This window comes from Amia ocellicauda, chromosome 9 (genome assembly GCF_036373705.1).
Source record: "Amia ocellicauda isolate fAmiCal2 chromosome 9, fAmiCal2.hap1, whole genome shotgun sequence".
Lineage (NCBI taxonomy): Eukaryota > Metazoa > Chordata > Actinopteri > Amiiformes > Amiidae > Amia > Amia ocellicauda.
Genome location: NC_089858.1, coordinates 13,368,264 through 13,391,653, shown reverse-complemented (window position 1 = coordinate 13,391,653; position 23,390 = coordinate 13,368,264). Strand labels below are relative to the sequence as shown.

General features: G+C 44.9%; 1 protein-coding gene across 1 annotated transcript in view; it reads left to right on the top strand.

The window, feature by feature from the left end:
• The window catches only part of LOC136758202 (probable voltage-dependent N-type calcium channel subunit alpha-1B), a 61,323-nt gene that overhangs the window by 18,630 nt on the left and 19,303 nt on the right, over positions 1-23,390 (top strand). The window contains exons 3-10 of the mRNA XM_066712472.1: positions 263-366; positions 6,354-6,469; positions 12,300-12,377; positions 14,853-14,942; positions 17,218-17,427; positions 18,543-18,655; positions 19,147-19,259; positions 22,137-22,268. Coding sequence (XP_066568569.1) covers positions 263-366; positions 6,354-6,469; positions 12,300-12,377; positions 14,853-14,942; positions 17,218-17,427; positions 18,543-18,655; positions 19,147-19,259; positions 22,137-22,268 — 956 coding nt within the window. The remainder of the gene's footprint in view (positions 1-262; positions 367-6,353; positions 6,470-12,299; positions 12,378-14,852; positions 14,943-17,217; positions 17,428-18,542; positions 18,656-19,146; positions 19,260-22,136; positions 22,269-23,390) is intronic.

The following is a 23,390-nucleotide window of genomic DNA, read 5'->3' as shown; positions in this document are numbered from 1 at the left end:
ACTCACAGCTCCAGTCGGGTGCTGGTTTCAGAAGAACGTGGCCGTGTGCACTGGTTGTTACATTTGAGACTTTAATCTGTCGTCTTTTCCTCCTCTGAGAACTTTAATTATAATCAGTGACATACAGTGTGTGTCGGGTCAGCGTGCAGCACCGTCTCTGCCTCTCTGGGCCTCAGCCTCCCTGTTCTGAGGTGTTTGCCCCACACCTGTGTGTCTTAGACGACTTACTCATGTCTGTCCTGAATTGTTTCTTTCACCACAGGCCAATGATGCCTCAGGGAACACCTGGAACTGGCTGTATTTCATCCCCCTCATCATCATCGGCTCCTTCTTCATGCTGAACCTGGTGCTGGGAGTGCTGTCAGGGTAAGAGTCCCACCACACACTAGCACTGCTGGGGAGGGCATTCTGTACTGGGGCAGTCCAGTTCTTTCCAGTTCTGTTTTGTTCCTTTCCGTTCTAACCTATTCTCTATAATTCTATGTGTGTGTCTGTGTATATACACGTCTGTCAGTCTGTCTATCTGCATGTCTATCTGTCTATCACCTGAAAACACCACTTGCCACTTGAAAAGGAAACTGAGTTGTGGCAGCTGTTTCACTCAGCTGGGTTCAGGTGTTTGGCATTAAGGAAAAATACAGTTTTTATAAATAAGGAGGGAGCGTCGACATGAGGAGCTGGCTGCCCCCCCCGTGCTGTGTGACTGCGGTGCTGCTGCCCCCTCCCACGCCCACCCACAGCACTCAGGGACGGTGTGTTCAGCTATCAGAAACTCTCTGGCTCAGCTGAAGTGTGTCTCCTTAATGAGGGGGAACAGAGCCGAGCAGGATTGTGCCGGGAGGCTGGGAAATCCAGCAGATACTCTGAAGTTGTTTTTTTGGTTGTTGTTTTTTTGCAGCCCTCGCCTATACAGTTTGAAAAAAATATTTTGTTTAGATTTTAGTTTTTTACTTTTTGTTTGTTTCCCAAAATCCCATCAATGATTTGTCCTCGAAGCAACCCTAGCTCACCCTGAAGGACCCAGCTCAAATTTCTTCACCCCAGCACCGCTCAGATGGACCAGTGATGAACTCTTGTGTGCACAAAGCACCCCCCTGCCACCTAATGACAGCCCCATGGTGTGGCCGAGATGCCCTTAAAAAAATATCAGTGCATGGAAAGGGACTTTAAGTGGCCTCACCCCCCACCCCAGTGCAGCCCCCACCCGTAAAAACAATCGAGACAGTAGTGGAGTCTCGTGAATCCAGTATGGCAGTTTTTTTCTGAAATGGGTTTTGTGCACTATGAGCTTTGGTCTTGGCTTTTTGTCCCTGATGTTCATATACCTATCTCAGTAGAGAGAGAAAGAAATAAACAGAAAGAAACAGACAATAAATTCAGTTAAGTACATTAAAGCACTTTGCGGTGTACGTGGCCTGATTTTGGAAGTAAGTGTTTTTCGTTCAGTGTTTTGGTAGGCGAGAGGTGGGCTAGGGGCCCTGCCTCCCTCTGCACACAGGAGAGCTGCTTGATGTCTGTGCTGTGGCGGAGCTACTGTTAGGGGGGATTTATTGCTGCCAGAAAATCCAATCACATTTTTGCCACATTCACACCAGAGAGTTTGTCACTCTCTGGTGTGAATGTTGCATTGACCTTTTATTACTTTTTTCTTTTTCTTTTGTGTGTGCGTGCAGTATATGCTGTCTTCGGCATTGCTGAGCTTTGAATTGACCCCTTTACTCTTTACCCATTCTCCTTTCTAATGCCTCCCTTCATACATGACACAGACCCAGTGTGGTTGGAAGTAGCTGTGACTTCAAGAATTCCTGAAGCACTTTTAGAACGAAAAGGCAGAACCCGGTGCTATGTGGCCCAATGTCTTTGGAGCTCACAGTGACTTTAGAAGCTTTAGAAGAGGGGAGTATACTTCTTCAACAAGACCCTCCCCACGTCCGGTCTCTTTGCACAGTCACTCTCCTGGTGTGCCTCCTCTGCTCTGCCTGCCCTCGGTCCTGCAGCTCACGCTGAGGCCTCTGCTGTTTGTGAAGATCTCAGTGTGAAGTTTGACTTTCTGTGAACTTTATCTATAATAAGCTTAAAAGACATTTTAGTGAGGCAGGCCCCCCTAAGGCCGGTGGATGTACATCAACATCCCCATTAAAAATAAAGTAAGAGCAGATTTGATCTTTTTTTTTTGGTACCTGAGAACTGACACGCACGCTTCTATTTTGCTCTGTGCTGTCGCAGTGGTGCGCAGCATGCGCAGCGGTGTGTGTGTGTGTGTCTGCTCTGTGCACAGTGCAGGGTGCGTGGCGGGATGTGTGTTGGTATGTGTTATGTGCGTTTGTTTGTCTGCTAAAAACTGACGCCCGTCTCTGGGAAGGTGTCTGCTTCACACCTCATTTTGAACAGGTGCTCCTAAAGCTGAGTTATTGCTGCTTGTGTTTTGTTTTCGTTTTGGTGGGGGGTGCAGTGCAGTGAGAGCTGCTTCTGTTGTTCTGCATTGTCCCAATTTCTGAGACAGAAGATGCCATCCATCATTGAGACACCATGCTCTCCATCAACAGGTGTTCTCCCTCTAACCAACCTGGGACCGACCTGTGAGAATCGAAGGAGCTGTTCTATTTTTGTTAGTATGTTTTCCTTTTTTCTTTTCCTTGCAAATATGACGATGCAAGAAGGCTTGGTAGTAATCGACCAATCAGTTGGATCTAACACTATTGGCTATTGGTTTTTGCATACAATGTAAAAAAAAAAAAAAAAAAAAAAAGGAACAAGTTATACAAACTCGCAAAAGATGGCAACAAAAAAACATTTCTGCATTCCTCGCTTTAGTAAAACATTGCGATTCCGATTGTGATTCGTCGCTTATGATTTTATCTTCCAATATAACACCTCAGATGTAGGAGTTGTGTGGACCTGTTTGAAATATCGCTCTGTATTGTGGACCTGTTCTATAGACAGGGTTGATATAAAAGAAGTCTACAATTTTAAAAATGTGCTGTGATCAAGCGACATATTTCTGATGCACAAGTACTGTAGTTGCCAGGGTTACCCTCTTAAACTAAAAAATAAAATAAAAAATAATTTTGTGAGCTACTGTTTCCATTGACATTACTATTTATGAGTCACAAATAAGTAGTTTGATCACAATTTTGAAATGGTATCCTGCCTATACAGTAACCTTGTACACTATAGCAGCAGGTTTTTCTTTCTCCATTTTGATTGCACTGTATTTCCTCCCTTGGTGAGCCATTCACTAGAAGTGTGCCCTTCCACTGATACCGCAGCCCACCCCACCCCAGGCTTCCTGACTTCCTGGCTTCCGCTCAGGTCCCCTTCTTTAGCGTCCATTAAAGTAAAAATCCTCTCCACACGCCAACTCGCCCTTCGCTTCCTGTGGCCTTTTCCCTCCTCTCCTCTCTCCAGGCGTTGTCACCATGGATTACTCTGCTGCAGGCATAACCTGGGCCCGAGTCCCTCTCAAGCCGCGTGCTTTGTCAGAAGGTAAAGGCCATTGTCTTTGAGGGTGGCGAGGGGGGTCCAGATGCATGCAGGGATGAGAGCAGATATCTGATCGGGAGAGGGGGCGGGGGGACTTGTTTCCCCATTACACCCCTGACCGAGAGACCCACACCTGGGCAACCCTCAGAAGCTCAACGTTAGAGGGGCAGCATCTCAATCGTGCAGCAGCAGGTGGAAGTAAAAATAATAATAATAATAATAATAATAAATAAATGGAAAAGAACGGCCCCCTCTGTCTTCTGGGCTTCAGAAGGTCATCTGTCAGTGATCCTGGGCACCGGGGCATTGGAGCGTACAGCTGGCGGCTTCTGCCTTCAGAGGCAATTGCTGTCGTCGTTGTTGTTGTCATTGTTTTGCTGTCGCTTTTGTGCTTTTTGCTGTCATCGTTATTGTTGTTGTTTTTGCTGTTGCTTTTGTGGTTGTTGCTGTTGCTGCCGTTAAAGCCATTTTGTTATTTTGTTTTTTTTGTTTTTGCTCCGAAGGGGTGTGCTGTGCACGTGGGGGGCAGAGACCGTGAGATGGGATTGATTAAGCACAGGGAGAGGAGTAGGGAGGGAGGTGGGAAATCTAAAAAATCAAATGACCCCTAGCCGGAAACAACAGCCTAGCAGGATTCTGTGCACTTCAGCAATACTCTGATTCGGTTGTCTTCTCTATGGATGGGGGGGGGGGGGGTCTTATTGTCTGGTATACACTGTGGGGCAGTGGTCTGGGAATTGGAAGTTATGCAAAGCTGGCATTTTAAAAAGGTGGGGGGAGGGGATTGGGTGGCAAAGCATTGAAAAGGACAACTTAGTGATATGTGAGGGTGTCTGTACAAAGAGGGACAACAGGATATACGTATAGACAGATAGATAGGTGTGGTTGATGTAGGTGCGAATTCTTTACTTGGATTTTTTGGGATCCTCTACATTAGCGAGCAGCACAGGAACACTAAGTAATAAAAGAACATGTCTGACTCAGGTGCCTCGGCAGAAGTGGAGTTTTTTTTGCTGCGTGTCTCTGCAGGAAGGCGCTGTGTGTTTTCTTAAGCGCCGCAGAAAGAGCAGTGTGTGTGAAGAGCCGCTCGGAGTCCCTCGCCCGCAGGAGTGCTGGGATTCCAGACCAGCCGCCCCCTCAGCCACGCCAGCCTCTGCCAGCAACACTGTCAGAGCAACAGCTCCTGGGTGGGGAGGGAGGGACTTCCTTTCTCATTGCGTGGGCAGCTCACCAATCAGAGCGGAGCTGTGACAGAAGAGAACAGAACCGTGGGCGGAAGGTCTTGGGCGGGGGATCCCCTCTCCCTCTTCTTCTCTATCTCTCTCTCTCTCGCTCTCTTTACTTCTCCCTTTGTCTCTTCTATCTTTCTCTCTCGTTCCCTCTCTCTCTTTCTCTCTGCTCAGCTGTGATTAAAAAGGCACTGCAGCCTTACACTGAGAGACAGGCTGTGGGTGGAAGAGAAATCAAGTTGCATCTTAAATAGAAAACCCTGCTGGAGCAGCCCCAGGAAAACCCGCACACCGTTCATTCTTGTTATTATAATTATTGCATTTGGATTTTGTTTCTGTTTCCATTTGGGAGGGGGTTATATTAATTTTCCTTCCCTCGCTCTCTCTATCTCTCTACCAACTCTGTTTGATCACAGACTTGTTATAACGACACTCCAGTAAATCTGTGCTACATCCCTAATTGACACTACGACAGAGGGCTTCTCTCAGTGAGTGTCATTTAGTCTTTAAGTCAATCCAAGGCTCTGTTGAACTCCTATAGGAAATTAAAAAAATAATGTCTGCAGAAGCTCAGCGCAGGAAGCAGAGCACACTTAACCGCTGTGCAGCTATGGAATAGATGTGGAGGGATTTCATCTAAGCTTTGGGTTTTCTTTTGTCTTTGTTGTTCCAAAGAATCATAATTCTCATATTGGGCTAGCTTAACTGTCTCTATAGACACCTCTTTATCTATGAATTATATTATGCTTACATCCTGTTTTAAGAATTTGAAAAATCGTATTGAACCTGAAGCTCATTCCCCTCCCGACAATTTTGTCAGCAGTGTACTACGCTCTTACATCGGCTTCCCATTTCATTGCATTTCCATTTTTTAATTTTCTTTAATTTTCTTGCAGCCAGTACATCCTCCTGGGATTGTAATTCAAGTGAGAGCTAGTCGCTGGAGAAACCAAACATAGATACTCTCTTTGTTCACAGAAAGAATGATGATATCAGTCCACTGACTGGAAGTGGGGGCGAGGAACAGTGTACTTAATTACTACAGTTACAATCTGAGACCAGTGCAGAGGATCGGGTTAATTATCACTGTATGGAAAAAATACGTAAAAGAAGAAATGTAATTAATCACTTAGTTAATTGACAAAACACAGGGCGTGCAGAAAGAGGCAGCAGGTGATGGTCTGGGGGTGCGGTGATGACAAATTCAAGAGGGGGGCTCCAGGTGTTTTCTGGCACCTCAAAGGCAGTAGTTCATGAATGGGGGAAAAAACAAATATCAAATATTTAATTCGTTTTCAATTGATATGTGTCCTTTTCTTCCTACCTGTTACGAGCCGACTCCGCAGACTCCTATGCTCTGATTCCTTGACTTCCCCTTATGAAAAGAAAAGTACATTCATGTACAGTATAATTACAGTATACTTTGGTCCAGCAATGTAAAACATACTTAGTGTATTTATAGGACATTTTTAGTGCTCTATACTTCAACTGTACCTCTCTTTCTGGAAAGGTCTCCTCGCTGGGACTGACGCGTCACGGTCCTGAGTGGTCTCTGTTCTCTGGGCGGGGGTTGGGAAAGGCCTGGACTCTGTGTGGGCTGTGAAGTGAAACTGAAAAGCGGTGTGTCTGTCCTTCCCACAGGGAGTTTGCCAAAGAGCGTGAGCGAGTGGAGAAGAGGCAGGAGTTCCTGAAGCTGCGCCGGCAGCAGCAGATCGAGAGGGAGCTGACGGGATACCTGGAGTGGATCTGCAAGGCGGGTCAGGCTGGGCTTCACGTCTATACTCTCCAATCCCTTTGTCACCGGTCACGTTCAGAGTAGTCATTTGACTGGGAGAGTGTTCAAAGAAAAATTGGGATGGTACTTTAATGGTGCTGCTGGGTTGGACAGAGAGTTGGGGTTTTCACATACCTCTTTTTTGTCATTGTTCCTTCCCTTTTCTTTTTTGAGGGGGTTGGATAGGCGTGCAAGGCGTCATTCCCGGCACTTGCCAGGGCCAAGCCTCTGTTTGATTTGAGGCGGTTTTAGCTGTGTGCACTCCAGCCGGGTCCAGTTCCTCAGGTCTCCAGGGTCGCAGGGTCTTCTGTTGTTGTTTTCTATGGGGCACCAAATGTAAAACAACGTGCACTTTTTTCCCGAGTGTCTTTTTTCACAAATTTAATTTAAATCTTGAGTTTTTTTCCCAGTTTTAGTAAATACTTAAGCCGTTTTTTCCACATTTATAAAGATTTCGTTTTTTAAAATAAATACTTAAATTCTAAATCTCAATTTTTGAAAAATAAATATTTGATTACATATTTAATTAAATCCTAAATCCTGAGTCATAAAATATATAGTTTTAAATAAATATTTAGTCTAAATATAAATGTTACATATAAATGTAAATGTTAAATATAAATGTAAATGTTAAATGTGGAGTTTGCAAAATAAACATATAGCCAACATGCAAATCCAGTCCCGCCCCTCTGGTCAGTCAGCCACTCACAGCAGTGGGCGGGGCTTCAGTAACCCATGTAATGGGAGCTGTGTTTCGGTGCGTCGTTGGGGCATCAAATTGTCGGATTGTGTTTCCGTGATGCGGTCAGTGGAGCTGGTGGTCACTGATCACTGAATGGACACTGGCTCCCAGTAAAATACTGATTTTATTGAGTTAGTATTTTACATAATAAAAAATAAAAAACATTAAAATGCTTTTGATTAAAAAATATAAACTCCAATTCTAAAATCACTTTTAATATCCTCGAGTGTTCAAGAAAACCAAAATACCAAGTAAACTCAAAGTAAACGTGCATTAAATCAATGAAAACAATGAAACTTGTGAATATGTGGCAATCCCAGTAAAAAATTGAATAAAAAACATTCATTGAACTGTGGATGCAGCGGGGAGGGTCAGCGCAGGGCTTTATATACAGTGAGCAGCCAGCAGACTAGAGCCCAGGGTATGAAGTATGAACTCGCAGAGAATCGTTTCCCCTTTGAGACACTGGCCCACGATCACACCAGCATATTGGATTTTTATTAAATAAGGTATAGTCCTGGTCATCAGTGGTCACTCACTGAACCAGCGCACTGTGATCTGCCTGTAACCAGATGCATCGTGGGATACTCCTGTATAAAACACTCAATATATGAGAGATTATGAGATTCAGACAGTTTAATTTATAATGCCTTGTAAGATATGCATTTATGAAGTTTCAACATGTTTTTAATTTCCACAATGTTAATTTCATAACAGAAAAACTGAGCTTTGTGAGCTGCGCTTTTTAAGCACTGATGAAGCTGAAACATTTGTTGCTTTTTCTCTTGAGCCTTTAAGACCTGATTCCACAAAGAAATAAATGTCTGACTTTGTCTCCTATTCAGTGCAGTGTGCGGACAGGATCTCTTCTCTTAATAACAGACACATTATATACTGCACTACACTCTCACTACACTGTTACTGCACTGTCAGTGCACTGTCAGTACACTACACTCTCACTACACTGTCACTGCACTGTCAGTACACTACACTCTCACTACACTGTCAGTACACTATACTCTCACTACACTGTCACTGCACTGTCAGTACACTACACTCTCACTACACTGTCAGTACACTACACTCTCACTACACTGTCAGTACACTACACTGTCACTGCACTGTCAGTACACTACACTCTCACTACACTGTCAGTACACTACACTCTCACTACACTGTCACTGCACTGTCAGTACACTACACTCTCACTACACTGTCAGTACACTACACTCTCACTACACTCTCAGTACACTACACTCTCACTACACTGTCAGTACACTACACTCTCACTACATTGTCACTGCACTGTCAGTACACTACACTCTCACTACATTGTCACTGCACTGTCAGTACACTACACTCTCACTACACTGTCAGTACTCTACACTCTCACTGCACTGTCAGTACACTACACTGTCACTGCACTGTCAGTACACTACACTCTCACTACACTGTCAGTACACTACACTCTCACTACACTGTCAGTACACTACACTCTCACTACACTCTCACTGCACTGTCAGTACACTACACTCTCACTACATTGTCACTGCACTGTCAGTACACTACACTCTCACTGCACTGTCAGTACACTACACTCTCACTACACTCTCACTGCACTGTCAGTACACTACACTCTCACTGCACTGTCAGTACTCTACACTCTCACTGCACTGTCAGTACACTACACTGTCACTGCACTGTCAGTACACTACACTCTCACTACACTGTCAGTACACTACACTCTCACTACACTGTCAGTACACTACACTCTCACTACACTCTCACTGCACTGTCAGTACACTACACTCTCACTACACTCTCACTGCACTGTCAGTACACTACACTCTCACTACATTGTCACTGCACTGTCAGTACACTACACTCTCACTGCACTGTCAGTACATTACACTCTCACTACACTGTCAGTACACTACACTCTCACTGCACTGTCACTGCACTGTCAGTACACTACACTCTCACTACACTCTCACTACACTGTCAGTACACTACACTGTCACTGCACTGTCAGTACACTACACTCTTACTACACTCTCACTGCACTGTCAGTACACTACACTCTCACTACACTGTCACTGCACTGTCAGTACACTACACTCTCACTACACTGTCACTGCACTGTCAGTACACTACACTCTCACTACACTGTCAGTACACTACACTCTCACTACACTCTCAGTACACTACACTCTCACTACACTGTCAGTACACTACACTCTCACTACATTGTCACTGCACTGTCAGTACACTACACTCTCACTACATTGTCACTGCACTGTCAGTACACTACACTCTCACTACACTGTCAGTACACTACACTGTCACTGCACTGTCAGTACACTACACTCTCACTGCACTGTCAGTACACTACACTGTCACTGCACTGTCAGTACACTACACTCTCACTACACTCTCACTGCACTGTCAGTACACTACACTCTCACTACACTGTCAGTACACTACACTCTCACTACACTGTCAGTACACTACACTCTCACTGCACTGTCAGTACACTACACTCTCACTACACTGCCAGTACACTACACTGTCAGTACACTACATTCTCACTGCACTGTCAGTACACTACACTCTCACTACACTGCCAGTACACTACACTGTCAGTACACTACACTCTCACTGCACTGTCAGTACACTACACTCTCACTGCACTGTCAGTACACTACACTCTCACTACACTGCCAGTACACTACACTGTCAGTACACTACACTGTCACTGCACTGTCAGTACACTACACTCTTACTACACTCTCACTGCACTGTCAGTACACTACACTCTCACTACACTGTCAGTACACTACACTCTCACTACACTGTCAGTACACTACACTCTCACTGCACTGTCACTGCACTGTCAGTACACTACACTGTCACTACACTGTCAGTACACTACACTCTCACTACACTGTCACTGCACTGTCAGTACACTACACTCTCACTGCACTGTCAGTACACTACACTCTCACTACACTGTCAGTACACTACACTCTCACTGCACTGTCAGTACACTACACTCTCACTACACTGCCAGTACACTACACTGTCAGTACACTACACTGTCACTGCACTGTCAGTACACTACACTCTTACTACACTCTCACTGCACTGTCAGTACACTACACTCTCACTACACTGTCAGTACACTACACTCTCACTACACTGTCAGTACACTACACTCTCACTGCACTGTCACTGCACTGTCAGTACACTACACTGTCACTACACTGTCAGTACACTACACTCTCACTACACTGTCAGTACACTACACTCTCACTACACTGTCACTGCACTGTCAGTACACTACACTCTCACTGCACTGTCAGTACACTACACTCTCACTACACTGCCAGTACACTACACTGTCAGTACACTACACTCTCACTGCACTGTCAGTACACTACACTCTCACTACACTCTCACTACACCACCGCCATGTAAGGATCACACCCCGCCCACTGCTGTGAGAGGCTGACTGACCAGAGGGGCGGGGCTGGATTTGCATGTTAGCTATATATTTATTTTGCAAACTCCACATTTAAAATGTATATTTAACTTTTACATTTAACACTTATATTTATATTTAGCATTTATTATACATTTAGAGTAAATATTTATTTCAAAGTTAAATGTTTAGTTTGCAAAGCCCATATTTATGATTTAGCTAAATATTTAATCAAACGATAAATATTTATTTAAAAAAAACGGAGATTTTGCATTTATTTAAGTATTTATTTAAAAAAACGAAATATTTATAAATGTGGGAAAAAACACAAGATTTAAGTTAAATGTGTGAAAAAAGATACTTGAAAAAAGTGTGCGCTGTTTTACATAGTTTTCTTGTTAGTTTTTTTCCCCCCTTTCCACCTGAGATCTTAATCCTAACTGTGCTAATCGCGCTTGTCACCTTACCCCCAGTTCCTGCGGAGGTGATGACTCAGTGACACCTATGAGTGACACTGCTGGGACTGGCGCTCTTAGGGGACGGAGCTGAGCAGCACCGGTACACTAGAAAAGATGTGTTGGTTTAATGCCCTGAAGTAACGCCGTCAAATGCGCTCGTGGGACTGTATGGTGCAGCAGAATTTGATAGGTTACGGCAGGGGGGGCAGGTTTCAGGAAAGCCATTAGAAACACGCCTGCAGAATGAGTGCAGCCAAAGGGCTTCTTAGTAAATGTTTTGTCAAGTAGCAAAAAAAAAAGTTGATTGTGTGTCAGTCAAGGTTTGGCTTCCCAGGAAGTGTGTTGAAGTCACATCAGTGAAACACCTTGTTTGTGTCAAAATACTGCGACAGACATGGCTTAGAAACAAACAGCTCACTTCGTGGAAGAAAAAACTATTTTCTTGACATGGAACCTTGCTAGGTAGGCAAGAGGATGAGGGGATGGAAGGAACAGTGATAGAGAGAGAGAGAGAGAAGGGGGGAGCCTCAAGCATTCCTTGAGTGGGCTTGTGATCTTTTCCTCCAGTATTTTTTTTTCTTGGGGCTCTTTTACTTTGCGCTCTCTCTCTCTCTCTCAAGCTGTCCTCGGTTTGATGGAGTGCAGTGAGCGGTTTATTTCTCCCTCTGTAGGAAGCATATTGCAGCTTGGTGTCAGGCTCTCCATATCAACCGCGGCGGAGGCCCGGAGTGAGGCTGACACATAGTCCCGGCCTGTCACCGACAGGGATGTTGTAGTGGTGGGAGAATACAGTAACCCAGCCCACCCCCTCCTGATTGGCTGCTGTCTGATGTTGTAATTTATTTTTAAACATTTTCATATCCCCCCCTCCACCCAAATTTCCAAAAACGCAACTTTTAATCAGAATACCTCACCCCTACAACCAGAGTCGACGACAACGTACAATTGTCATGATCCGAGTTTTCTCTACCGGGACTCTGAAACGTGTCCGCAGTGGCGTGACGATGTGTATTTACCAGTAGTGAATTCTGGTGCTGTTGAAGGGAGGGGGAGGGATGGAGAGACAGGGAGGGGGAGGGTGCCACAAGGCTACTCAGCTTGATTCATTCTAATTGGTGTTTCTTCGTTTCAGAGGAAGTCATGCTGGCAGAAGAAGACAAGAACGCAGAGGAAAAATCACCCCTGGATGGTGCGTTACAGGAGAAAAAACGTGAATGCTTTTCTTATCTATAGTCTAGAAAATACGAAACAGAATTAACAAATAGAAATTAAAGTTTATTCTGAAGTCCGGTGCTAAGGGCCCTCAAGTGTCTCCTGGCTATTACTGCAGATGGGTGTATTTGCGCTGAGGGACATAAGGATGGGGTTACAGATCGTAGTTTGCAGCTCTCAAACAGACTGAGATTTCAGGTCTACAACCCCATGGAACCAGAAACAGAGGTCCCATTAGGCAAATAATTTGTTCAATTATAGGCCCAATTAAGCAATTGAGAGCAAAGATTGATCAAAGGCCAGAAGAAGACACTTGCTTCCCCAGGACCAGGACAAGGAAGTCCACACTGTGTCACACAGCTCTTAATGTGCTGAATTTGTAGGTTGGTTTCTTTTTCACTCTCCTAGTGCAAAACAATTAAGACGCACGTGGATATCATGGGATTATGAATCAGTTAATTAAACATTTGCTCAGTTTTTTTTTTTTTCATTCCAATGCTGCAGCTCTCTGCAGTGGCGCAAATGCCCAGGGTAGGAATAATTACATGTCCCCGTCCAAAAGAGCTGCTGATGAAAAGGCTGCCGGCGCTGACTGGCAGGCGTGTGACAGGCGTTTTATGGGCTGATCTCTGGTCATCCCTCTGTTTAACCTCAGCACGGAGAACTGTGATGGGTGTTGCTCTGGGTGACCCGATAATCACAGGGTTCATGAGGCGCTTTGATTGGGTTGGGAACAGGGAGGACACATCTAGGAGCAGGAAAAGCACATGGCAAAATAGATGGGAAATGGGCGGGTTGCACCAGAGATGCTGCAGAACTAGACCTGTGCCGGCCAGACCCTGACAGACCCCCAAGACCGAGTGACACACATCTGCTGTTCAGGATATATATTTCATACAGGCTGCTGGCATCAGCTCCATAAAGTGTGTGTGATGAAAACCTGATCTGCTATATTCAAGAATACCTATACTTTGATATATACATTTATAGTGTGTATACTGGATGCAATTTGCTGCCGGGGATGGTTGGGATTTTGCCCCTTCTGTTTTATCACCCCCCCTCTGGTATGTATATCTTATCCCCGGTGGTTATACGGCATATCCCCACTTTTGATATGCGTCTGTACATTCAGTCCCAGAATTTAATAAGTAATTTCCCAAATCGTACATAAGCCAAGAACAGTAAAATATATAATCTTATATATCTTGTATATAATAATCTTCTTAACTGTACTTGTCACTGAATCACTTTTGTTTCTTTGCGGTGGTGCTGTGCTGTGACCCGCCCCTTGTCAGTCAATCAAGTCCTCACGATGACGTTTCACATCACGTCCCCATTCGCTGTCATTTTAAACCTGCCTTCTAACCCAGACTGTTCCTTCACATTGTTTTTGCCCCAATGCCCCAACAATATAAAACCTCCCTGATTGGCTGTCTTTAGAGTTTTTCAAAAATAGTAGCCTAGGCTAAGCAAGCCAATTATGATTTTTTTGTGCAGAAAAGCCTAGCCTGCCTATACTAGATGGAAGTGTGTTAATGAATCAAGGTTAAATAATAATGGGTCAAGATTAGATTAGATTATATATATATATATATATATATATATATATATATATATATATATATATTGTTTTTTGTTTTGCTTTGTTTTGTTTGTTTCCCTGTGTGTGTGTGTCAGGGGGTAACTAATTCCTCTGTGGATGAAGAGCAAGCCCAGCATGCCTCTATCTGTGTCAGCAGTAGGCTTTTTCATTTACTCTAAATTGAGTTTAACACAAGGGGGCAGATCCTTGCAGGCTCTTACGATTACTGCAGCCGCCCCCCTCCCCCATGCTGGATGGTGGGGTTCATTTATTTTTAATTTCCCATTACTGCTCCCCACCTGCTGCCCTGGTTCTGTACTAGAGCCACATTGCCCAGGCTTTCCCGTGCCGTCGGTGTGGGGTGGTGTGTGACACGCGCCCGTCCTCCCCTGCTCAGAGCGAGGTGTGTGCTAATCCGCCGGGCATTTGGATTTCTGTCGATGAGGGGGGTGTTCTGGACCTACAATTAACAACATGCCAAGGGATTTGTACCAAACCATAGGTATCTGTGTAGGCAAGGGGGCTCAAAGAATACAAGCTCATTACCATCTTGCCATCCATCTCTGGACTTAGTCCAGGCAGTGGCTCCAGAGGGAATTTCGTGTTTTGCACAGTGCTGAAGTTGCGTGGGGAGTTTCGGGGGGAAGTGGACGTGCCGACCTGTTAGCCTCCTGCTCTCTTGGGCGTTTCTGTGTGTGGTGCACTGAGAGATTAATGCCCGTGCTCTGTCCTTATTTAATGCTTTGCTCTTATAACACTGTCTGTGTTTGTGTATTTGTACGTGTTTGTGTGTGTGTTTGTCCATGTGTGTCCCTGTGCGTGCGTGTGCTTGTGTGTGTCTGTCTGTCCCTGTGCGTGCGTGCGTGCGTGTTTGGTTGTTGTTGTGATTAGTTCTTAAGAGAGCCAAGACCAAGAAGAGCAAGAACGACCTGATCCACGCCGAGGAAGGAGATGACCACTTCACTGACATCTCCTCCGTGGGTGAGGCTGACCTCTGACCTCTGCACCCCACACACTGAACTCTGACCTCCACACTGCATTTGTGTACACAGCTGGGTTCAATCAAGCCAGTGCCACCAGTCAGAAGATCATTTCTATTGGTTAGGGACTTAACAGGATTAATTTTGATTGGTTTATCATCGCTGGAGATTATGGTGGGGGATGTTGGAGGGCTAGAGTTAAGGTTGAATTTGTTTTATTGTATTTGTATACACTCAGCTCCTCACTGTGCAAGCCATGCATTGAGACCAAAACTAAAATATATTAAAGAACACAGTTATGAAGCGGAAAACTTATTATAATGGCTCTGATGAATATGACTTTGATGAAAAAGTACAAGCTAAAAGACGCAGGTCTGATATATTGTTTAGGCCTATCAGGATGAGAAAGAAGAGTAAAATACACCCTGTCACTTTACTTGGGTTGTTCGGTGTATTAATTGATGTTGGGGTTGCCTGGCACTCCACCACAGTCGTTACCAAGCCAGCACAGACTAGCCTCTTGTTCTCTGCTCCCTGTTTTCCAAGAGCTTAGTTTTAATTGTTTCAATTCAGTTCATTTTCGGTTTGCTGTTTTTGTGAGGGGGCGCTCTGAAATGTCAGATCAGTTCGCATTAATCCTAGCAGACTTGCAGTGCGACACTTATGCATACATACACACACACACACATACACGCACACACAAGCAAAGTCTATGGCAAGTAGCTGGCCTGAATAAGAGCAATGAAGTGGTCCAGAGAGTAACTGGTGGTTCAACTGAGAAGCCTGTTGGTTTATTTTATTCAGCTTTTGTCTTGCCTGCCAAGCATCCGTCTGCATTCAGCTCCTGAAATCCCCACTTACGGTCTCAAAAAAAGAGAATACCCGAAAGCACTTGCAGCTCGTTTGTAAATCCCTTTAAAAAAAAGAAACGGAGCATATTTCAGACAAACTAATGTATTAAACCCAGTGCCTTCATAACATAAGAATTCTTTGATACACAAACCTTTGTGTGGCAATGAGATCTTAGAGCCAGCAAATTCAATATACAGAATTCAATACCTGGGGTTTATCAAAAGGCAGCAAATTCAATATGATATTCTCTCTCTCTAACACACACACACCCATTCTCACATTCTCACTCTTTCTCTTACTGTTTAATAGAGATCTTATTAAATTAAATATAATCTTGGTTCAATACAAACTATATTTAACCCAGTCCTGGCAGGCATGCTGCTGGAGTAATAAGAAACAAAAAACAAACACAGACACCACAGACTGATCATTAAATTGGTTTCTCAGGTGAGCAAGAATGTTTTATTGGTCGCAGTAGTTGGTATTAGTAACTCTAATTACATTAGCAAACATTGAATCATTATTTTCGGTGCTTGTGTGTTAATGAGTGTTGGTGGAGAGAAGGCGCAGTGAGCGCACGGTACAGCAGGCAGCAGCAGCGGCAGCACAGGCCGCTGTCGCCGCAGTGGAAACTCTTACTAGTGGCACTGGCAGTAGAGGAACTACCCGCCATAACATGAGAAAAGCAAATGGTGTTAATTGAGATAGCAGCAGAACCAATTAGCAGTAGCAGTAATGGTATTTGTGGGATTAGCATAAGCAGTTGTAGTAGCAGCATTACAAAGTGCAATTAGCACTTTTATATTAGCCATCAGTTCTCAGCAGCATAACCCCAGTTCAGATCAGATCACCCGTAGATGGAGCTCATCAGGGTTTCACCATGCCGGCGATCTCAGACGCGGGCTGTGATAGGGATTCCAAACGAGTCCTGATTATCCTCACAGAAAGGGGTTTTAATTAAGGCAAGATTTACATGTTGTGCATGAACTCGCCTTATAATGTCATTTCACTTCAGGCCCCAGACAGAGCTGCAGACAGGAGGTGATTTTCTGAGGTGGAAATTAGATCCACATCAGGGAGTCTCGGTCAATGAGCATTTAAAGTTTATATATAGAGGGAATAGAAACCTTCAGAGTGCCTGCAGCATCGTCATCATAACAGTAATGTAGTAACTGTGCAGACTGGATTTCAGTCCTACAATTTCCATCCTCCTCCTCTTCACCATCCACAACATGTTTTTCACAAGCATTCGTAGTCTTACCCTTGATAATACATCATCAACTGAATATATACAGCGTATATGTTAAGGGTTTTTCTTGTCCGCTGATGACTCTGCCTTGTGGATGTGTGTGTCGGCCCTGCGTGTAAAAGGCGCTATACACACCCGGGCGCTGAGTGACCCCGCTGCTCTCTGGTGCCCGCAGGCTCACCCTTCGCCCGCGCCAGTCTGAAGAGCGGCAAGATCGAAAGCTCCTCCTACTTCCGCCGCAAGGAGAAGAGGATGCGCTTCTTCATCCGCCGGATGGTCAAGGCCCAGAGCTTCTACTGGATCGTGCTGTGCCTGGTGGCCCTCAACACCCTGTGTGTGGCCATTGTCCACTACGACCAGCCTGACTGGCTCACCAAGGCCCTGTGTAGGTCGCCGTCTCTCCTCTACCCTTGTCAGTCCTGTTCCTGGAGCCCTCTGTAGTGGCCGCTGAGTTTTTCTTTTGGCACGGTTATATTTAAAGTTGATAGTTTATATATTGGACTGCTAATTATGGAGTTTATTTTATTTTAGCATAACTTAGTTTAGTTAAGATTCGTTTAGTTTAGTTCAATCCAGTTTAATTTAGTTTAGTTATTTGAAATAGCCAACACAAATTATTTGTATTTTAAAACTGAAAACAATCAAATAGACAAAGCAAAAAAAGATATGAGAAATAAGTCTAGTGCGGTGAAGCAGGGATTGCTCTGTCTCAGCTGTATTAATGGTGAATGCCTGGTCCAGATCTGCGATTGTGCAGCATATCAAAGCACAGCCAGGATACAAGTGCTGCACAGCATGGCACACCGCAGGACACGTGGCTCTCATGGCGATGTTACTTGATTGTATTTACTATTATATTTATTATTCTTTACCTTCCTTCCCCCATCCCAGGGTGCAGGGCTGAGCTTCTCTTGTACTTATCTGAAAAATATAAAATTCCCTGTCAGAGGACACAGGCCTGCTCCTCCACATCTTAGCGCAGCAGGCCAGCCAAGCAAGGCAGCAGTGTGTCGCTGTTGTTTGATAACGATCCCCAGCTCAGCTGATCTTGAAGTAAGACCTTCCTGGGAGGCAGGTAGCAGAGGAATGAGCTGGTGTTCGTCACAAAGATTTAAAAACAATAACAACAGGAGAAAGGAAAGGATAGTCTAACATCCCTGCAGAGATAAACACTCTGTCAGCAAAGAGTCTTTTTAAAAAGCAGCGTCTTTAACCCCTACAAGGCTACAGCAGGTGTCTGGGGGACACACTCCACCTATGAAAAGCCATGTTGCTGCAGATTAGACATGCAGCCTTTACTCTAAACAGATAACCAGGGTGCAGCGTTGGTGTGGTCCGGCTCTCTCTGTGTAGCTGCTCCGGCCATACCTGCCCCAAGTCTGCACTGGCAGGGATGACCATAGAGGCAGCCCAGTGCATCTCAGACATGTAGCCTACTTAGTTGTACGTTTTTATGTCAATTGTGATGCTCCATTAATTGACCCCCCGCCCTCATTGCAGACCTGGCCGAGTTTGTTTTCCTGGGCCTGTTTCTGAGCGAGATGACTCTGAAGATGTACGGCCTGGGCCCCAGGAACTATTTTCACTCCTCTTTCAACTGCTTTGATTTTGGGGTAAGTCTGTCGCTGCTCATTCCCCCCCGATCCAACACACAAACCCACCACAATTTCCCATTCAGATGAGACCAAAAATGTATTAAGAATAATATATATATATACACAAACATATATTTTTTTTAAATCCCTTGTAACATTGCAGTTTTTATTTTTTACTACCAATTTTCCTGAAACATTTAACAAGTTTATTGTTGTGATATAAAAATGAAAAATATAAAAGCACAGCAAAGCACCCAGCTGCCCTGATTAACTCTGAAGACATGTTTATTCATTCAGAAAGTCAGCTCCAAGTTTGTCTCCCTCCAGAGCCAGAATATACTCAGTGACAGGACTGTGTGTGTGTGCCCAGTCAATCCCATCAGAAAAGCATTCTGCCCCCCAGCCAATTCAGAGATTGGTTCCCTGTCAGCGACTGCAGTGCTTCACTCGCTAGTCTGTGCTTTCTGGACTCTGTCTCCCACTAAGTGTCATGTGTTGTCCTGTGCCAGGTGATAGTGGGCAGTATTTTCGAGGTGGTGTGGGCAGCAGCCAAACCCGGGGCCTCTTTCGGCATCAGTGTCCTGAGGGCCCTCCGCCTGCTCCGGATCTTCAAGGTTACAAAGTGAGTAGGTTTCCTGTTTTCAATGCTCTTAATTTCTATAAACCTTGCACCTATGGGCTCCAGCTCCAGGCATGGATGTGGTGGGGAGGGCATAGACAGTGAGGGTTTGGGCCACGGTACCGAGCCTTTTACTTCTCATTCCAGCCAAGCTGTGTCTTACATAACTGTTGGCTCGTTTGCTGTGTGAAACTCGTTTTCAGGTGCACAAGGCCGGCGATTGATGATGATATATATATATATACACCGATCAGCCATAACATTATGACCACTGACAGGTGAAGTGAATAACACTGATAATCTGGTTATCATGGCACCTGTCAGTGGGTGGGATATATTAGGCAGCAAGTGAACATTTTGTCCTCAAAGTTGATGTGTTAGAAGCAGGAAAAATGGGCAGCGTAAGGATCTGAGCGACTTAGACAAGGGCCAGATTGTGATGGCTAGACGACTGGGTCAGAGCATCTCCAAAACTGCAGCTCTTGTGGGGTGTTCCCGGTCTGCAGTGGTCAGTACCTCATTGATGCCTGTGGGGAGCGAAGGCTAGCCCATGTGGTCCGATCCAACAGAAGCTCAAATTGCTGAAAAAGTTAATGCTGGTTCTGATAGAAAGGTGTCAGAACACACAGTGCATCGCAGTTTGTTGCGTATGGGGCTGCGTAGCCGCAGACCAGTCAGGGTGCCCATGCTGACCCCTGTCCACTGCCGAAAGTGCCTACAATGGGCACGTGAGCATCAGAACTGGACCACGGAGCAATGGAAGAAGGTGGCCTGGTCTGATGAATCACGAGTTCAAGGTGTTGACTTGGCCTCCAAATTCCCCAGATCTCAATCCAATCGAGCATCTGTGGGATGTGCTGGACAAACAAGTCCGATCCATGGAGGCCCCACCTCGCAACTTACAGGACTTAAAGGATCTGCTGCTAACGTCTTGGTGCCAGATACCACAGCACACCTTCAGTGGTCTAGTGGAGTCAATGCCTCGACGGGTCAGGGCTGTTTTGGGACCTACACAATATTAGGCAGGTGGTCATAATGTTATGGCTGATCGGTGTATATATATATACTGCTGCTGTTGCAGGGAGCAAGTTGTCTGTCTGTTGTCTGAAAAAAACAAAACAATGCAAATCACCCAGTTAGTCTGATTAACTCTGAAGACATGTTCATTCATTCAGAAATTCAGCTCCGAAGTCGTCTCCGTCTAGCGACAGAATATACTCTGTGACAGGACTGTATGCGGCCCATAAAGTGTGTGTGCGCCCAGTCAGCCTGGTCAGAGACGCATTGTGCCTCCAGCCCATTCAGGGCTGGGATCCCTGTGATTTTGTCCCCCAGTGTTAAACACTTTCTGGCAAACGGTTCCCCATGCAGGGCTGTCTGTCAGCTGTGTCTCTGTCATATGAAGTGTGACAGGCAGGGAAGATGCCACACAGCTGCTGTGAGACTGAGTGGCTCCATTGAGCGATACAAATGTAATGATACGGCTGAGTTCTGTGGTGCTGGGGGCGCCACTGTCACTCCGGAGCATTCCGCTGCATTCAGCCTTAATTAGTGACATGTTAATGAGCAAATAAGACAATCAGCATTTTAGGAAAAGATGACAGAAAGAAAAAGAAAATGAAAGGTTACAGGAAGCTCTTCATTAATGCTGTGAATCTCAGCACAGTTAGAACTGGTTTACTATTCTCCATCTGTCTCTCTGACTATCTGTCTGTCTATCTCTGTTTCTCAGTCTCTGTCTGTTTATCTATCTATCTATCTAAGCATCTGTCTGTCTGTCTATCAGTCTAACTGTCTACCCTTGCTGGTTCTGTGTCGTGTTTTTAAGGTTTTGTAGCAGTTCTGCTTTTGATTAATGAATCTTTACAGCCCAATGGTCTTCAGCAATGGGATGAGAGTGTTATGAAATGACGGGAATTGTGCTCTCTGCTGCTTCAGAGAGAGTGAGAATGAGAAAGCGAGAGCAAGAGAGAGGGAGAGGGAGGGAGTTGAGGGTGGGGGTTACTCACTTTTAAAACATACAGCTCCATTAGCCACTGCAATTTACAGGGCAGTAAAGTTATTATTATCTATTAAATACTACTTGTGCCTGTAATTCTGTGAGTGGGAGGAGGCCACTCTGCGCTGCTGGAGTGGTATTAGTCTTTCCCCCTGGGCCGCTGTGCTGTTGTAAATCCATGCAGGATATCGGGTACCAAGGCAGGAGTGGGCAGGGAGTGCCTCAAATCCAGTCGAGTCTGTATGTATCTGTCAGCCAGCCATTACTAAATGATTACTAAACACCGGGAACACATGGTGAATTAAACCCAGTCAAGCCAACCACTGAAACAGTTCCTTTATTAAAGTACAGTTAATACTACGTACGCTGGTGTAAAGTAAGGAACACACCTGCGTTTTTTGAAGAGTGCTTTCCTATATTGCATGGATTTGCAGAAGAGGCTGCAACCCAGCCCCCCAGTGCTAGACTGGGATGGTAGCAGATGCACTCCCTCTGGTCAGCGTGCGCTCCTGGGACTGTGGTGGATGCTCCCACTGTAGGAACCCAGGCAACGTACACAGCAGACTCAGACGGCCCCGCAGTGTGGCTGATTGCCCTTCTCCTCGAGGGGCGGGATCCTGGGCCGTGTGGGTGCAGTTCGACAGAGTAGGAGGCCGTGAGCATCAACAGACATGAAGGGATGGTGGGGCGGGGGTGCCCAGGCTGTAGGACTTGTCTGCCCTCCTACTGGTTGAACCAGGGAGATAGCTGTACCTGACCAGTCTTTATATCTGTCTTTACATCTGTCTGTCTGTCTTTTCTCTGTGTGTCCATCTGTCCGTCTGTCCGTCCGTGTGTGTGTGCGTGTCTGCCTGCCTGCCTGTTTGTGTGTCTGTGCGCAGGTACTGGAACTCTCTGCGGAACCTGGTGGTCTCCCTCCTCAACTCCATGAAGTCCATCATCAGCCTGCTGTTCCTCCTCTTCCTCTTCATCGTAGTCTTCGCTCTGCTGGGCATGCAGCTCTTTGGTGGCCAGTAAGTACGCGCCCCCCGTGCCCCCCACTCCCCCACCCCACCCCCTAACAGCTTAACACATAACCCTAACAGAGCAGTACTATAGTACCCCCATAGAAGGCAGAACAGTATTCACACAGCAAATAATGCAAACAAAAAAGTACATATGTGTGTTTATATATATATTAAAAATAAAAGAAGTATTTACTTTTCTGTGTGAATACCCATCCAAACATATACTGTTCTACTGTAAAAAAGAATAATAAGAATTACTGACCACTGTACAGCTCTAGAAAAAGTTAAGAGACCACTGCACATTTTTCTTAAATCAGCATCTCTACATGTATGGCAGCCATTCCATTGCATTTCATTCATATTTTAATTTGGAATTTGGTAGAAATGTTGTCAGTAGAAAACAAAAATGTTAATTTTACCCAAACACATACCTATAAATAGTAAAACCAGAGAAACTGATAATTTTGCAGTGGTTTCTTACTTTTTCCAGAGCTGTATGTATGTATGTATGTATATATGTGTTGGGTCATTTTAGGACATAGCTCTGTGGTGCACAAATGCATGAGCAGCCATTAAGAGGGGGGGGTGTTGATTTCATTTGGATCTGTATCAGTGACAGCTATTAGTGTCCATTCAGAGACGTAGCGCACTGGGCTGCAGCATCAGGGTTTGATCGTGACTGAACATTGTTTGCAATCGCAGGAGGGGGATTAAAGTTAAGACAATGAATTTCTACAGCTTTAATCAACTATACTATAGTACTATTCTCTCCATTTCTTGTAAAAATAAATAAATAAATAATCTCCATGATGACATCCATATCCATATGAAAAAATACTAGTTAGCACAAATGCTACAGCGTCCGTCTGTGTTTTCTGAGGGGATGCTGTGGTATTAGTGGCCCTGGAACAGTATCTGCTCATATGCGATTGCAGCTCCTTGTGTTTCTCTCCATCATGCTGTGCTTTGGCATCACATTAACAGTCTGAGCTGGGCAGATGTGCAGGGAATTGGGATTGAGACTTTTCCATCACATTAATTATTGAGTTATCCCAGCAGTGTAACACGGGTTATTAAAGCACTTAATTTAAAAAAAAAAAGATAATAACACTGAAGAAAGAAATATTT